Source organism: Neoarius graeffei, chromosome 19 (genome assembly GCF_027579695.1).
Source record: "Neoarius graeffei isolate fNeoGra1 chromosome 19, fNeoGra1.pri, whole genome shotgun sequence".
In the NCBI taxonomy this organism is placed as follows: Eukaryota; Metazoa; Chordata; class Actinopteri; order Siluriformes; family Ariidae; genus Neoarius; species Neoarius graeffei.
Window position 1 is genome coordinate 32,773,171 of NC_083587.1, and position 18,705 is coordinate 32,791,875.

Consider the following 18,705-nt stretch of genomic DNA (forward strand, 5'->3'; position numbering starts at 1 on the left):
GGCATTTAGAACTTCGATTTCAGTCGAGCTACGGCAGAAATTCGATTTTCTCTATGTGCATGTAAACGCACTGAATGACCTTCTGCGGCTTACCCTCCTTGTGGAGGGTGTCGATGATCATCTTCTGGACAACTGTCAAAGTCAGCAGTCTTCCCCATGATTGTGGTTGCATGTACTGAACTAGACCGAGAGATACACAGTATTAATACTGTTTTACTCAAAGTCGAAATGAAATATTCTGATATTTTGAGATACTGGATTTCTGATTTTCATGAGCTATTAGCCATACTCATCAAAATTAAAACAAACAAAGCTTGAAATGGTTCACTTTACATGTAATGAATATAGAATATATGAACGTTTACCTTTTTGAAATTAATTATGGGGAAAAACACTTTTCCATGATATTCCAATATTTTGAGATGTACTAGTATACCATTTATCCATCAGGGTTGTGGGGGAAGCTGGAGCCACTCCCAGGTGACTTCAGGTGAGAGGCAGAGTACACCCTGGGCAAGTTGCCCAACTACCCCAGGGCTAACACATAAAAACAAACAACCATTCACACTCACATTCACACTTATGGGCAATTTAGACAGTTGACCTAATCCACACATTTTTGGACTATAGGAGGAAACCGGAGTACCCAGAGGAAACCCACACAGGCACAAGGAGAACATGCAAACTAAACACAGAAAGACTCCAGTCAGCCACAAGGTTCACAATCCATGTGATCAGTTGACTAAATATATTACATGGATTAGGAGTGTGACAGGGAGGTTTATATGGTGTGGGGAAGTAGTGGGGGGGTATCCATCCATCCATTATCTGTAGCCGTTTATCCTGTTCTACAGGATCGCAGGCAAGCTGGAGCCTCTCCCAGCTGACTATGGGCGAGAGGTGGGGTACACCCTGGACAAGTCGCCAGGTCATCACAGGGCTGGGGGGGGTGGGGTGGTAATGAGTGTATAATTTGTCCACCCCTTACTTTGTTTAAAAGCACCCAACAAAGAAATAAAAAAGTTGCATTTTATCCAGACTTGTTGCTGAGATCTCTTTAATTACCCTCACTGCATTTAAGAGTCTGCTGCTTTTATCTTGTATATTTTCCTGCTACTCATCTCAGCTCAATCTCAAAGTGTGATATTTATGACAAGGCATCAATTCGTATATTATGTGAATTGGCACTGAAGTCTGAGTCTTCACATTCTCAGTTCAGCAGAGACATTAACTTTCTTAATCTCTGTGTGTGTGCGTCTGTGTGTGTCAGGAGACGTGCTGCGCTCAGGCCGTATCTCTGGGCTCACAGTGAACGGAGGCTGGTCGGTCTGGAGCTCATGGACTCAATGCAGCCGTGACTGCAGCTCTGGAGTGCGCAGCCGCAAGCGAACCTGCACAAACCCTAAACCAAAATATGGAGGGACGACATGTTCAGGGCCTGCGCAGGAATACCAGGAGTGTAACACTACACCATGCCCAGGTAACAACCTGTTCACTCACTTTTTTAATACTTTGTTTTATTGTGTGTTAAAATGTTTGTGTAAGCAACCTTTGTAAGGGCACACATGCATCAGCAATGATTTATGCAATGTGTCAGCATTGTATATCTCTTGAATAAGCATTAATAATACATTCCTAGACAAATGCAGCTAGTCAGAGTAAGTCCTGTAACTAGCCTTTAAATGATGCTTTATAACAATGTACACTGTCAGAAATAGGGGTACAGTAGGAGCCCATTTCTGTCCCCCAAGGTACAGTCTAATGTACCCCCTAGGGCACATTGGTGCTTACGGTGAGTTTGTGTACCTTTTAAGTGACAAAAAGGTACATATGTGTTACCAAGCAATATCTAAAGGGTACTAATAAGTACCTTAGTGGATACTGCTCCAGTGACAAGCTGTTGTACCCCTAAAGGTACAATAATATGTACTTATTGACTGAGTGGGAGGGCCAGACGGGAAAATATTTGGCTCGAGGTCATGTCGTATGGACGGAGTGCAGCAAGGTACGTACAAATAACCAAGAGCCAAATATTTTCCCGTCTGGCCCTCCCACTCAGTCAATAAGCATTTTGTCATATGACCTTTTTGAACTAACATACACAGTGGAAAACAATGAACAACGATGTGCGAAAAACGAGTCCATTGAGCACAGTGAAGGTGAATTTTATTATCCAGATGATTTATCAGACATAGACCTAATTGAACAAGCTTGAAATTGGCGAAGAAAATGAAAAAGAGATACTTTCAAGCGAAGAAATTCACTTGTTTATACAAGGACAACAACAAGAAAACGCCATTAAAAAAACTAAGTAGGCCATGAATGTTTTCAAAAGATTTCTTGCTGAAGTTAAAGAGGAAAGAGACATAAGTCATCCCCTCTAAGGAGCTAGACAGCTTGCTATGTAGTTTCTATATACAAGCTAAGAAAAAAAGAAATTTAGACTATGAACCTGACACTTTGTCTTCCTTTTCGTGATGTATTCAGTGCTACCTTGACAACAAGAACAGTAAGATAAACATCCTGAAAGATGAAGACTTTTAAAAAAATCCAGGGAAGGCCTGAAGTTCAAGCAGAGAGACCTCAGGAAAACTGGCAACAAACCAAATGCCACAGAAGCCTTGACTGGTGGAGCTATTGATTGTATTTTTGAAGAAAAAAAATTAATAAAATTGTTAAAATAATAATAATAATAATAATAATAATAATTCACTTTCTCTGTGCTCAGTTGTGTCACTTATTTTTCAAAATAACGATTCAAAGCAAAATGAAAATGGCGGAAGCGAAACAGGAAATGGGTCCAGGGCCGTATGTGGCTTTTTCCGGACCGGATTCAAAAATCTGTATCTGCCCAATCACGTGACTTTTCCCAGTGGTTTTATTAAGAGCGTGCGGGCGGGTCCGTATGGGTCATATGATAATGTACTTTATTTTCTGAGCGTGTAATAAATGGAGTTAACGTTAGGTCTAGTTGAGCAATATGTCTTCTGCATTTGTGTGTCAATAAAAAAGACCAAATTTTGAATATATATATATATATATATATATATATATATATATATATATATATATATATATATATATATATACATACTTTTATGTAAAATTAATCTTAGTTATCTTACAGCTCCACTTTAGGAAAGCTGAGTATTGGTCATTTTAAAAGTTTAAAACTATACTCAGTAGCCACTTTATTAGGAACATTTGTAGACCAGATCATTCATGCAAATATCCTAACAGCCAATCTTGTGAGGCAGTGCAGTGCATAAAATTATGCTGATATAGGACAAGAGCTTCCATTATTATTCACATCAAACACCATAATGGGGTGGGAGCGGTGATTTCAGTGACTCTGACCATGGTATGGTTGTTGGTGACTGTTGGGCTGGTTTGAATGTTTCAGAAATTGTTGACCTGCTGGAATCGCACACATTACAGGCATTTAGCAGACGCTTTTATCCAAAGCGATGTACAACAAGTGCAAAAGTTAGGTACACAAAGTGCTGAACTTCAAGACAAGAAAGTTCTCGTGCCAACTCAACAAGTGACAGAATAATACTTTGTGTAATATTCTGTTGAAGTACCAATACTCAACAAACAACCAAGGAAACAAACTAACCGTACAAATGAACTGACAAAGTACAACTAAATGAAGAAAAGTAAAACTCCAATGGTCAACCCCAGGCGGGCCCGGCGCGATGGGCGGGCCTTTGGGGGCCGGGCCCACCCATTTAGTCACGTGGGCCCGCCCTAGTGTGGGCCCGCCCGCCCTGTCATAGGCTAGGGCCAACAGCTTTACACAATATTTAAAATAAATAAATAAATCGCAGGCTACTACAATTAAACGCTTTTTTTTTTAAAAAAGGGCATAATATTAAAGAAAAAGTCCTTAATTTAAAATATGTATACATGACACACTGTTTTCTTAACGTTTTGGCCTGCGCCCATCTCGTCAGCCCTGCGCTGTCATGCACTTGGCGTTTGATTTGCAAACTAAGCACTGGAGGTAAGAAACTGGTTTTGACGTTTCAGTTAACCTACAAAACACATCTGTATTAAAGATTAATGTTGTCATGCTTCACAAAACTAGATTTGAGACATAAAACTTTTAATGCGCATGGTTTCACTTAGAAGGGATTCAGTTACTGCAGTTAGGCTTTGTGCAGGGAGGATGAGTGTGATGTAATCTTCTGTTGCGCACTCTTAATTGTAAATATCAATCTTAATTTGCTGTCAACATTGATCACAATCATCCGTTTGCGCATTCAGTGTTGGGTATTCAGTACGAGTTTACAACATGACTCGTGCGCAAATGGAATACTGCCAATATTCCGTATGAAACGGAATATTCCCTGCAAATGCGCTCAGTGACGGACAATATATAGCAGCGGAACAGGGTGTCTGAAGAGCTCAAAATACACCATTTTAGAGTGGTTTTTTTTTTTCAAAAATTTCTTCCGGGGGAGCATGCCCCCGGACCCCCCTAGTAAAATTGGGTTCGCTGATGCGTGCCCAACCCCAGCCAGTGCAATGCCCGGCTACTAGACCGCTTCTGCCGCCGGGTCTGACCCCAGGCTAGACAGTACACAGCCTGGGTTGGTCTAGACTGATACACAGTGGGCAGGGAAGCAGGGGAGAGGTGCAGTCAGAGGAGGTGAGTCTTCAGTCTGCACTTGAAGGTGGTCAGGGAGTCGGCAGTTCAACGGGACCTCAATGAGAAGGTCATTCCACCAACTTGGAGCCAGGACAGATGGCAGTCTTGAGCGGGCTGGGCAGGAGCAGAAAGAAGGAGGGCCCAGGCAACCAGTAGTAGCAGACTGTAGGGATCTGGCTGGCATGTAGGGGCAGATCAGACTCTGGAGATATGCTGGCCCTAACCCCTAACCCACACTTTGTCTTTACACAAAATAATGCAGAAAAATCAGACGAGAATATCCAAATTGGTTTGAGTTGTCAGGATGGCAACTCAGTAAACTTTGATGCAGTTAGAGTGCATCAGAAGACTATATTGGGTTCCACTCCTGTCAGGCAAGAGCAGGAGGTTACAGTGGGCACAGGTTTACCAAAACTGGATGGTTGAAGATTGGAAAAAGACCAGACAATGAACGAGCAGGTATACAGGTGTTCCTAATAAAACGGTTGGTGGATTTGTGTGTGAAAATGGACAGTCAAATTCTGCACTTCACACATGATTGAATGTCTTTTCACATACATCTCTTTTTTAAATGAACCACCCTCAGTCCTATAAAAGTGGCCTTGAAAGGGAACTAGCTTCAAAAGCCTAAGTGCTTTTGGTGTCCACAATATAAGTGCACTCTATGTCTGTACGTATTTCTGTTGATGAGCTCTCAGACCACTTGTTCACAGCACTACTTCTTTAGAACTCCTGCGTCCATCTGTGTAACACTGAGTTATGGATGTGTTTCAAAGTAGGTACTTTATATTATACTGTTCTTTGGATTTGGAGTAAAAATAACATGAGTTTGGAAAAACATAGTTGAAGTGAAATGGCAGATAAAGAAAAAAGCAGCGAGGAGTGGAAATGTTGTTGCAGAAACACGAAAATCAACATGATTCATGACACATGCCTAGTGTTGGCTCTCATGTGATTTAGCCTAAATAAAATACATCCAGACACACACAACAATTAACCCCATGGCAGCCATTAGACTATTTTTGACTTGGTTTTTATTTGTTAAGTGACAGAAATCTGCAGCGACTAACATATGTCTATGAAAACTCAACTTTTTTAGCTATAAAGTAAAATGTTAAATGGACTGGGACCATTTTGCTTTCACAAGACACAAATCAAGTGGACCGCAAAATAAACCATGATCAAACTGTACTCTGAGCACCTCAGAGGTGCCTCATGTGCCTCATTTTATAGAGGTCAGTCATTTGTTGTGTTCACATATACACAAAAATGCTGAGCCATCAACCTGAAATGACTTGGATCGCAAAAACAGACCATGTGTGAAAACACCCTAACACTTCTAAGTCCCTCTGAAAAGATTCAAGAACTCTACATTTGCCTACATACCTGAAACTGTAAAAGTGTGAAATTGTTTTTTGCTGTTGGAGCTGGTGTGAAGCAGATTATGTATGTAAAGCACTCACACACAGGGATTCAATTCTCCTCTGATATGTAGCTACATTTGAGTATGTGTCATGATCAAGAAGGTAGAACCTGAATTGTCAAATCACTTTATATGTTTTAAAAGTGACAGGTTTCTTTGCAAGACGGGTTAAATTCCAGGGATTTCTTGACCTTTGTTATCAAATGTGTGTGCTTATGTGATTATGAGGCCACTGATTATGCCTTATATGAATCCACTAGAATTCAAGATAGCTGTTTGCTTTCGCAAGATGTTTGACAGAAATGTAACTGCACACAGCAGTACAGTATAGTGCATTTGTATTTATTTTAACTAAAATTCAATATAACCAGTAGCACAATATTTTAATCAATATCCATAGCTAGCACAAGTTATGTTATATAGTGGGGCAAAAAAGTATTTAGTCAGTCACCAATTGTGCAAGTTCCCCCACTTAAAAAGATGAGAGAGGCCTGTAATTTTCATCATAGGTACACTTCAACTATGAGAGACAGAATGAGAAAAAAAAATCCAGAAAATCACATTGTCTGATTTTTAAAGAATTTATTTGCAAATTATGGTGGAAAATAAATTTTTGGTCAATAACAAAAGTTCATCTCAATACTTTGTTATATACACTTTGTTGGCAATGACAGAGGTCAAACGTTTTCTGTAAGTCTTCACAAGGTTTTCACACACTGTTGCTGGTATTTTGGCCCATTCCTCCATGCGGATCTCCTCTAGAGCAGTGATGTTTTGGGGCTGTCGCTGGGCAACACGGACTTTCAACTCCCTCCAAAGATTTTCTATGGGGTTGAGATCTGGAGACTGGCTAGGCCACTTCAGGACATTGAAATGCTTCTTACAAAGCCGTTCCTTCGTTGCCCAGGCGGTGTGTTTGGGATCATTGTCATGCTGAAAGACCCAGCCACGTTTCATCTTCAATGCCCTTGCTGATGGAAGGAGGTTTTCACTCAAAATCTCACGATACATGGCCCCATTCATTCTTTCCTTTACATGGATCAGTCGTCCTGGTCCCTTTGCAGAAAAACAGCCCCAAAGCATGATGTTTCCACCCCCATGCTTCACAGTAGGTATGGTGTTCTTTGGATGCAACTCAGCATTCTTTCTCCTCCAAACACTACAAGTTGAGTTTTTACCAAAAAGTTCTATTTTGGTTTCATCTGACCATATGGCATTCTCCTAATCCTCTTCTGGATCATCCAAATGCTCTCTAGCAAACTTCAGACGGGCCTGGACATGTACTGGCTTAAGCAGGGGGACACGTCTGGCACTGCAGGATTTGAGTCCCTGGCGGCGTAGTGTGTTACTGATGGTAGCCTTTGTTACTTTGGTCCCAGCTGTCTGCAGGTCATTCACTAGGTCCCCCTGTGTGGTTCTGGGATTTTTGCTCACCGTTCTTGTGATCATTTTGACCCCACGGGGTGAGATCTTGCGTGGAGCCCCAGATCGAGGGAGATTATCAATGGTCTTGTATGTCTTCCATTTTCTAATAATTGCTCCCACGGTTGATTTCTTCACACCAAGCTGCTTACCTATTGCAGATTCAGTCTTCCCAGCCTGGTGCAGGTCTACAATTTTATTTCTGGTGTCCTTTGACAGCTCTTTGGTCTTGGCCATAGTGGAGTTTGGAGCGTGACTGTTTGAGGTTGTGGACAGGTGTCTTTTATACTAATAACGAGTTCAAACAGGTGCCATTAATACAGGTAACGAGTGGAGGACAGAGGAGCCTCTTAAAGAAGAAGTTACAGGTCTGTGAGGGCCAGAAATCTTGCTTGTTTGTAGGTGACCAAATACTTATTTTACCGAGGAATTTACCAATTAATTCATTAAAAATCCTACAATGTGATTTCCTGGATTCTTTCCCCCCATTCTGTCTCTCATAGTTGAAGTGTACCTATGATGAAAATTACAGGCCTCTCTCATCTTTCTAAGTGGGAGAACTTGCACAATTGGTGGCTGACTAAATACTTTTTTGCCCCACTGTATATTTAAATAATATTGGCTGGCTTTTTTCATGGTCTATCAGATGTATTCTATTCAGCTAGCATGATACTGAACAAATCAAAGACGAGTTCAATATCATGCTAGCTGAATGGAATACATCTGCTATACCACGAAAAAGCCAGCCAATATTATTATTATTATTATTATTATTATTATTATTATACATTCACACTCCCTTTATATCAGCATTCTCAAAGGCCAACGCTAGCTTACCCATGAGTTGCCGCTGTCAGTGCGGCAGTGAAGTAACCTTCCAGCTAGTGTAGCGGTCATCAGTAGTGTTAACGAATGCTAATAAAGCAGTCAAGCTAATGCTATTGAGGGCAAGTAGCACAGGCTAACAACCAAGAGATTAAGATTTCTGTCTCCAGACTCTTCTTCCACACACACTCGCCACAGTATTTTTCACTCAGACTTAAGTATTTATTTCCCTATGTAATTTACTTACTTACTTTTAAAATCAACATCAGCAACTACATACAGTGGAGTGACCTGGAAGCCAAAATTCTCTGAAAATCTTCTCTATTCAACAAAGCAAACCTGGTGGCCATGTTTGTTTACAAATTGTAATAGTTGCTCGCTAGCGCAGAAGTTTTACATATCCGACGTGTCTCTTTTCCAGTATTTCGATGTCCATTGGTATGTTTTTCTCTTGCAAATATGCGTGAAAAATCTCTAATAAAGTTTTGGTAGCCTTGCGGGTGTTCAACACGTCTTTCTGTTTCCCTGCGAACAAAGAAATGGTTCTGCGCATGTGCAGCAGAAGTTGCTCATTGGATATTCGCACTCTGATGTGTGATGTCATGTTGTCTTGACAACGTGCAATATCATAATATTGCACGCTCATTCTCCACTGGGTAGAGTGGTGTAATAAATATAGGATAAGAGATATGATAACAGTATTGCATGCTATCAGACCAAATGAATGAAACCTGCTAGAAGGGAATAGAATGTTTTTATTCCATTGAAAACATGTTCTGCATGTATAATAATGTTATTTATTTTTTTCGTGGTCCTGTTTCCATCAAATCCTGCGCTCTGATTGGCTGGCGAGCAGGTCCATATCCTACGATACAGACCCCGGTTACGGACCCCGGATACAGACCTCTGGCGACTTGCTCGTTCACAGCAACAACAAACATAGTAGCAATTTTTGTCAACATTTATTTTCGCATTTCTCAGGAGAATAGCATTAATTTTACATCATGGATAGTGATAACGACAGTCTTCACAGTGAAAGTGAGTTTTACTACCCTGAGGAAGAAGAAATAAAAGAAAACGTTTCAGGAGAAAGCTAAAAACCTCTAACTGTTGCTAATGCCTAGCAAAAACATGGCTGAATCCTGAATGACTCAATTTTGTATAAATAGGGGACTACATAGGTGGCAAAATGTAGTTTTTTTTTCCTGCCATGGAAGTGCACTTGTATACCGGGGAGGAAGCAATTTGCATGACAGCCGTGAATGAGGATTCAAAATGGTGGCTCGCCTCGGCTCGGTTTTCCCTTTCAGGCGCTCTTGTTTTCTGTTAGAATTTGGTAAAGAATAAAATAAATATATTATTTACCAGCTTAAGGTTGGTCCGTATGGTGAAATACCGTGACCTCGGCCTTGAATACTGACCTCGGCCCAGAGGGCCTCGGTCAGTACTTTCAAGACCTCGGTCACGGTATTTCATGATACGGACCTCCCAGCTGGTAAATAACATATGTATGACGTGATATTATAAGACACTAAATATGTAGTAAATCTATTTTGAGTTTAGTAGCTCATCTCACATGTCATACTGTTTTTGTCCAGGGTTTTTTTCTGTTAATCTAGAATATTTTATACCCAAAATAACTGTGTTAACACTTCAGATCACACTTAACACATCTCACAAGCATCACTATAAAGTTTATCATAATAAATAGCACTTTCACAACATTTAGATTAATGAACAACTAGAAGGGCACTTGGTAGAATGTATACCTCTACCAAGCCACATATTATCAACATCAAAATCAAATTACTTGAACCTAGAATAATACTAAACCTGGATGTAAATTTCATCCAAATCTGTTCACTACTTTTTGAGTTATATTGGGAACAGCAAAAAATCCTGGATCCATGGCCTTGATTGTTCCTTGGCCCATGGCCCACCTTTTCCCAAAAGGTCATCAAAACCTATTCACTACTTTTTGAGTTACATAGGGAACAGTTACATAGGGAACAGACAAACAAACAGAGGTAAAAACATAACCTCCTCCAACAAACTTGGTGGAGGTAAAAAGGAGTATACAGTGGTGCTTGAAGGTTTGTGAACCCTTTAGAATTTTCTATATTTCTGCATGAATATGACCTAAACATCATCAGATTTTCACACAAGTCCTAAAAGTAGATAAAGAGAACCCAGTTAAACAAATGAGACAAAAAACATTATACTTGGTCATTTATTTATTGAGGAAAATGAACCAATATTACATATCTGAGTGGCAAAAGTATGTGAACCTTTGCTTTCAGTATCTGGTGTGACCCCCTTGTGCAGCAATAACTGCAACTAAACATTTCCGGTAACTGTTGATCAGTCCTGCACACCGGCTTGGAGGAATTTTAGCCCATTCCTCCATACAGAACAGCTTCAACTCTGGGATGTTGGTGGGTTTCCTCAAATGAACTGCTCGCTTCAGGTCCTTCCACAGCATTTCGATTGGATTAAGGTCAGGACTTTAATTAAAGCCAGCCTAACCTGCATGCTGTGGGGGAAACCAGAGCACCCAGAGGAAACCCATGGAGACACGGGGAGAACATGCAAACTCCACACAGAAAGGCCCTCATCAGCCACTGGACTTGAACCCAGAACCTTCTCACTGTGGGTGACAGTGCTAACCACTACACCACTGTGCCACCCCACAAGTGACTAGATTTTGATGCAAATCTGAATATATTTGTAGATCCAGGATCCCGATATGTATACAGATCCAGGATTTTTTTGTCTGTTCCCAATGTAACTCAAAAAATAGTGAACAATTTTTAATGAACTTTGGTGTACAGCTTTAGTATGATCCTAACTTCACGTGATTTGATTTTGATGTTGATAATATGTGGTTTGGCCAAGGTATGCACTCTACCATGTGCCCTTATAGTCTTTAGACAATGTGCAACAAGTTGGAATATACCATGGAAATTAGCATAATTAAGATTTTTGTCCAAATTTCCCCTTCAGAATCACACTGCTGAAATTAAATAAAAAAAATAATAAAAATAAAAATGAATGACCAAGATTTAAACAGAGCAAGATGTTGCCATCTGAGATGTAACCATATCAACATTTACATAATGGGAGTTTAGATAAGAATTTTGCTAAATAACACAGTGAGTTTACTGATTTTTTGTTCCATCAATTCATCAATTTCCTGCTTGAAAGTTTGTACAATTAAACATCTCTGGCTGGACTCCATGTAAATTTTAGTGTAATATTGGGGGAAATAACTCTTAATTTGCAGTTAAATAATCAAAATCGGTATCATAGCAAATGTAGTAAGGAGAGTACTTGGTCAGGGTCATGACTGCACATGTGTAAATATTGCCACTTATTAAAATGTAAGTAATGCAGTTTGAATGGTGTCAAACTGAAATTTATAAATGAATCATAATACATAGATGTGGATTTTCATTAGCACATTGTCAGTAACAGCACTGAAAACCGGAGTTCGGAGCAGCCTTCAAACATGGTCGCTCAGGACTACACCTCCCAAGATTCACCGCGCCCTCCACACCAGAGTATTAATGTGCGTTCTGACACACATTAGTTCTTCAATTGAGTAATAAGTGCATTTGTGTCTTAGATGCACCATGTAGCTGCATTGGCCTGAGATCCACATACCTGAGCTACACTACCGTTCAGAAGTTTGGGGTCACTTTGAAATTTCCTTATTTTTGAAAGAAAAGCACTGTTCTTTTCAATGAAGATCACTTTAAACTAATCAGAAATACACTCTATACATTGCTAATGTGGTAAATGACTATTCTAGCTAAATTCTACTAAATGTCTGGTTTTTGGTGCAATATCTACATAGGTGTACAGAGGCCCATTTCCAGCAATTGTCATTCCAGTGTTCTAATGGTACAATGTGTTTGCTCATTGCCTCAGAAGGCTAATGGATGATTAGAAAACCCTTGTATAATCATGTTAGCACAGCTGAAAACAGTTTAGCTCTTTAGAGAAGCTATAAAACTGACCTTCCTTTGAGCAGATTGAGGCTACATCCACACGACAACGGCAACGAGATTTTTTTTTTTAAATATCGCGTCCACATGGGCAATGGATCAGTAAAATATCAGGTACATATGGCAACGTAATGCTTGCTGAAAATGATGCAATACACATGCCACACCTCTACGTGCGCTGTAAGACGGTCCCATCAGAGACACCAGAACAATAGAAGAAGTAGACGCATGCGCATAAACCCCTTCTTCTGTAGCATCAGCCACAAAGTTTTGATTATTAATCAGTAGCGTAAAACGAAAGACGCGGAAAGAGGAATGAATGGGGGTAGATGGAAGCCGGTACGCCAACATTCTGATATCCTCCAGAATTCTTTAATGGTCCGGAATAAATTGAATGCTACACGTTGATGGATTACTTTGTTCTTCTACACCCTTTTTGAGGAATGTATTGTCAGACTTAAACCAACATCTGAAGAGGTGAGATCGCTCCTTTTTTTTTTCCTATTTTTGCTGGCTGGATTGTTTTTGCTTTTGGAAAGCGCACGGGCGGTGCGCGGTTTGGTACTGCTTCCACAGTGTTTGGACTAAAGACTCTGCCCTAAGGGCTATTCTCTCACTCTCTCACTTTGCACCATTACACAATAAATATTCACAGTGAAAATATTTTGTAAGCGCGTTTCATGAACCAAGTTATAGGATTTGTTGACAACTCGCATCGAGTTCGTTACACTTCTACCCGGCGTGAAGCACTGACAGTCATGTGGTTGTGACGTCATCATAAACAAATCCGTTCTACTCATCCAGACAACTTCGCAACAGCGCCGTTGCCAGATTTTTCCACTCTGGAACCCGTTCTCAAAAGATTTCGTTTTGGGGCACCCAAAACACCGGTGCCGTGTGGACGCCAGGCCGAAACGATAAACAATTTTATCAGATTCACCTGAATCCGTTGCCATGTGGACAGGGCCTGAGTTTCTGGAGCATCACATTTGTGGGGTTGATTAAATGCTCAAAATGGCCAGAAAAATGTCTTGACGATATTTTCTATTCATTTTACAACTTATGGTGGTAAATAAAAGTGTGACTTTTCATGGAAAACACAAAATTGTCTGGGTGACCCCAAACTTTTGAATGGTAGTGTATTCAAGGATGTTTGGATACCATTTCCTTTTCTTTTTTTTTTTTGCACCCATTCCAGTAGTTAATTTAGACTGAAGTAAGGATTTGTTTCAGGATGGGAACATGTATAAATATTGTCACTATATGTGCACATTTATAAAAAAATCTTTAATTAAATATACATTTAATTAATTCGGATCTAGTTCTAAAATGAATAGAAAAACTATAAATAGAAATCACTGATCTACCCTCAGGGGAAGTTGAAAAACGTTTACATTTTTTCAACCTGATTTTGGCCTCAAACTTCTCTACAGTGGTGCTTGAAATTTTATGAACCCTTTAGAATTTTCTATATTTCTGCATAAATATGACCTAAAACATCATCAGATTTTCACACAAATCCTAAAAGTAGATAAAGAGAACCTAGTTAAACAAATGAGACAAAAATATTATAGTTGGTCATTTATTTATTGGGCGCAGCACGATGGTGTAGTGGTTAGCGCTGTCGCCTCACAGCAAGAAGGTCCGGGTTCAAGCCCCGTGGCCAGCGAGGGCCTTTCTATGTGGAGTTTGCATGTTCTCCCTATGTCTGCATGGGTTTCCTCTGGGTGCTCCGGTTTCCCCCACAGTCCAAAGACATGCAGGTTAGGTTAACTGGTGACTCTAAATTGACCATAGGTGTGAATGTGAGTGTGAATGGTTGTCTGTGTCTATGTGTCAGCCCTGTGATGACCTGGCGACTTGTCCAGGGTGTACCCTGCCTTTCGCCCGTAGTCAGCTGGGATAGGCTCCAGCTTGCCTGTGACCCTGTAGAACAGGATAAAGCGGCTAGAGATAATGAGATGAGATGAGATAATTCAGAATTCATTGTTCCATCAATGATGGCAAACCATCCTGGCCCAGATGCAGCAAAACAGGCCCAAACCATGATACTACCACCACCATGTTTCACAGATAGGATAAGGTTCTTATGCTGGAATGCAGTGTTTTCCTTTCTACAAACATAACGCTTCTCATTTAAACCAAAATGTTCTATTTTGGTCTCATCCGTCCACAAAACATTTTTCCAGTAACCTCCTGGCTTGTCCACGTGATCTTTAGCAAACTGCAGACGAGCAGCAATGTTCTTTTGAAGAGCAGTGGCTTTCTCCTTGCAACCCTGCCATGCACACCATTGTTGTTCAGTGTTCTCCTGATGGTGGACTCATGAACATTAACATTAGCCAATGTGAAAGCCTTCAGTTGCTTAGAAGTTACCCTGGGGTCCCTTGTGACCTTGCCAACTATTACACGCCTTGCTCTTGGAGTGATCTTTGTTGGTCAACCACTCCTGTGGAGGGTAACAATGGTCTTGAATTTCCTCCATTTGTACACAATCTGTCTGACTGTGGATTGGTGAGTCCAAACTATTTAGAGATGGTTTTGTAACCTTTTCTAGCCTGATGAGCATCAACAACGCTTTTTCTGGGGTGAAGATCAGACTTTGATAGATCCCTGTTCTTTACAACAGGGTGCCCACTCACACCTGATTGTCATCCCATTGATTGAAAACACCTGACTCTAATTTCACCTTCAAATGAACTGCTAATCCTAGAGGTTCACATACTTTTGCCACTCACAGATATGTAATATTGGATCATTTTCCTCAATAAATAAATGACCAAGTATAATATTTTTGTCTCATTTGTTTAACTGGGTTCTCTTTATCTACTTTTAGGACTTGTGTGAAAATCTGATGATGTTTTAGGTCATATTTACAACCCCGATTCCAAAAAAGTTGGGACAAAGAACAAATTGTAAATAAAAACGGAATGCAATGATGTGGAAGTTCCAAGATTCCATATTTTATTCAGAATAGAACATAGATGACGTATCAAATGTTTAAACTGAGAAAATGCATCATTTAAAGAGAAAAATTAGGTGATTTTTAAATTTCATGACAACAACACATCTCAAAAAAGTTGGGACAAGGCCATGTTTACCACTGTGAGACATCCCCTTTTCTCTTTACAACAGTCTGTAAACGTCTGGGGACTAAGGAGACAAGTTGCTCAAGTTTAGGGATAGGAATGTTAACCCATTCTTGTCTAATGTAGGATTCTAGTTGCTCAACTGTCTTGGGTCTTTTTTGTCGTATCTTCCGTTTTATGATGCGCCAAATGTTTTCTATGGGTGAAAGATCTGGACTGCAGGCTGGCCAGTTCAGTACCCGGACCCTTCTTCTACGCAGCCATGATGCTGTAATTGATGCAGTATGTGGTTTGGCATTGTCATGTTGGAAAATGCAAGGTCTTCCCTGAAAGACACGTCATCTGGATGGGAGCATAAGTTGCTCTAGAACCTGGATATACCTTTCAGCATTGATGGTCTCTTTCCAGATGTGCAAGCTGCCCATGCCACACGCACTAATGCAACCCCATACCATCAGAGATGCAGGCTTCTGAACTGAGCGCTGATAACAACTTGGGTCGTCCTTCTCCTCTTTAGTCCGAATGACACGGCATCCCTGATTTCCATAAAGAACTTCAAATTTTGATTCGTCTGACCACAGAACAGTTTTCCACTTTGCCACAGTCCACTTTAAATGAGCCTTGGCCCAGGGAAGACATCTGCGCTTCTGGATCATGTTTAGATACGGCTTCTTCTTTGAACTATAGAGTTTAGCTGGCAACGGCGGATGGCACGGTGAATTGTTTTCACAGATAATGTTCTCTGGAAATATTCCTGAACCCTTTTGTGATTTCCAGTACAGAAGCATGCCTGTATGTGATGCAGTGCCGCCTAAGGGCCCGAAGATCACGGGCACCCAGTATGGTTTTCTGGCCTTGACCCTTACGCACAGAGGTTCTTCCAGATTCTCTGAATCTTTTGATGATATTATGCACTGTAGATGATGATATGTTCGAACTCTTTGCAATTTTATACTGTCGAAATCCTTTCTGATATTGCTCCACTACTTGTCGGCGCAGAATTAGGGGGATTGGTGATCCTCTTCCCATCTTTACTTCTGAGAGCCGCTGCCACTCCAAGATGCTCTTTTTATACCCAGTCATGTTAATGACTTATTGCCAATTGACCTAATGAGTTGAAATTTGGTCCTCCAGCTGTTCCTTTTTTGTACCTTTAACTTTTCCAGCCCCTGTTCAAACTTTTTTGAGATGTATTGCTGTCATGAAATTTCAACTGAGCCAATATTTGGCATGAAATTTCAAAATATCTCACTTTCAACATTTGATATGTTGTCTATGTTCTATTGTGAATACAATATCAGTTTTTGAGATTTGTAAATTATTGCATTCCGTTTTTATTTACGATTTGTACTTTGTCCCAACTTTTTTGGAATCAGGGTTGTATGCAGAAATATAGAAAATTCTAAAGGGTTCACAAACTTTCAAGCACCATTGTATCTCGAGTTGTAGTAGAGCAGTAAGGTACTCATTTGTGTTATATTAATCGGTCTGCACTGAACAATATAGCATATATATATACATATATATATATATATATATATATATATATATATATATATATATATATATATATATATGAGTCATTCCACGCTTATGGGTACTGAAATGGGGACATGAACTTATTTTTAAAAATTCACCTAAAACCATTTCTTTTTTTACCATCAGGTCACAAAACATGTAATCTTTAATGAATGATATGTTAAAAGATAACTTTAATTTTCTGAGATGTAATAAAAACATATTTATATGCCAAAGTCAAGCCTATGAGTTCCAAAATGATGTCTGTTACATTACTTCTGTTACGATTGTCCATCTCGCGTCTGTTACAAATTAATTACGATCTAGCTATATACCATGTTAATCTTATTGAAAGAATGTGTATGTTTATTCTACTACACGTGTTTATTAATTATATTTCCTTAAACATCACCTTCCTATGTTTCAAAAAGTAATTCTACATTGTTAAAATTGAGAATATATATGTCCACAACACTTCTGTTACGTTCTGACTTTGGCATATAAATATGTTTTTATTACATCTCAGAAAATTAAAGTTATCTTTTAACATATCATTCATTAAAGATTACATGTTTTGTGACCTGATGGTAAAAAAAGAAATGGTTTTAGGTGAATTTTTAAAAATAAGTTCATGTCCCCATTTCAGTACCCATAAGCGTGGAATCACTCATATATATATATATATATATATATATATATATATATATATATATATATATATATATATATATATATGTATTTCTAACTTCAAACTAAAAGCCCTAGTATGATGATTGCAGGAAAAAAAAAAGCCGACAAAGAAAATGTGATAATTGCATAAATCTCTACACTGTTTCATATGGGAATGCTGATGTTGTGCCAAAGCAGTACATTTGCTGTGTCTGCTGTAAAATGGGCTTTAGTAGTTAACTCACCATATGAACTTTGGTTCTGTAATCCCGTTCCTGCACAAGTTGCCTGTTAATTGCAATAAAAGTATTTTAATTTGTTTGTGAAGATTCGCTGTTTGGACAATATTGAGATATAATAGCTATATAACAGATTTACTGTGTTACTACATGACACAGATTTCACATGGCAATGCAACCAGCCGTAACTCTGGTTTTCACAACGTGTAGGTATCTGATTGGAATGATGTTTAAAAAAAATGCTTCTGCATGGATGCAGGCTAGCAGTGCACTAGGGCCTTTCATGGACTATATGTCATCTTTTTTTTTCTCACTCATTTTCATACAGTACCAGTCAAAAGTTAAGACTTTTGACATCTACTCATTCATAGGTTTTTCTCTATTTTGACTCTCTTCTACATTGTAGAACAATACTGAAGACATCAAAACTATGAAGTAACATATGGACTTTATCTAGAATCATGTGGTGAACAGAAAATTGTTAAAAAATCTATGTTTCATAATTTAGATTCTTCAAAGTAGCCACCATGTACCTTGATGATGCTTTGCACACTATTGGTAGTCATATCAGGTGAAAATTCTAATTCATCCAATTTGCTTGAAACTGGTGTCATTGAATTGAGAATTGAATGCAGAACAACATACTTTTTTTTTACAGAATTAAAATATGTTTATCCATTCTTGAGATATTACAAATCAAAGATTGAAGAAACGGCTTAATTTTTAGAAAACTGCTGTAATATTCTGCATTAGGATCACATGGTCCCAAATGGGCCTCATTAATGAATGAGAGCAAATGTTTTTTTTCTTCATAACTTTTCTATTTTTCAAGATTTTTACATTGAAAGTGGCAGGCACA

The 18,705-nt window shown here is 39.3% G+C and overlaps 1 protein-coding gene across 1 annotated transcript in view; it reads left to right on the forward strand.

Annotated features, from left to right (window-relative positions):
- sema5a (sema domain, seven thrombospondin repeats (type 1 and type 1-like), transmembrane domain (TM) and short cytoplasmic domain, (semaphorin) 5A) overlaps positions 1-18,705 on the forward strand; it is a 535,180-nt gene that overhangs the window by 462,526 nt on the left and 53,949 nt on the right. The window contains exon 18 of the mRNA XM_060899996.1: positions 1,271-1,480. Coding sequence (XP_060755979.1) covers positions 1,271-1,480 — 210 coding nt within the window. The remainder of the gene's footprint in view (positions 1-1,270; positions 1,481-18,705) is intronic.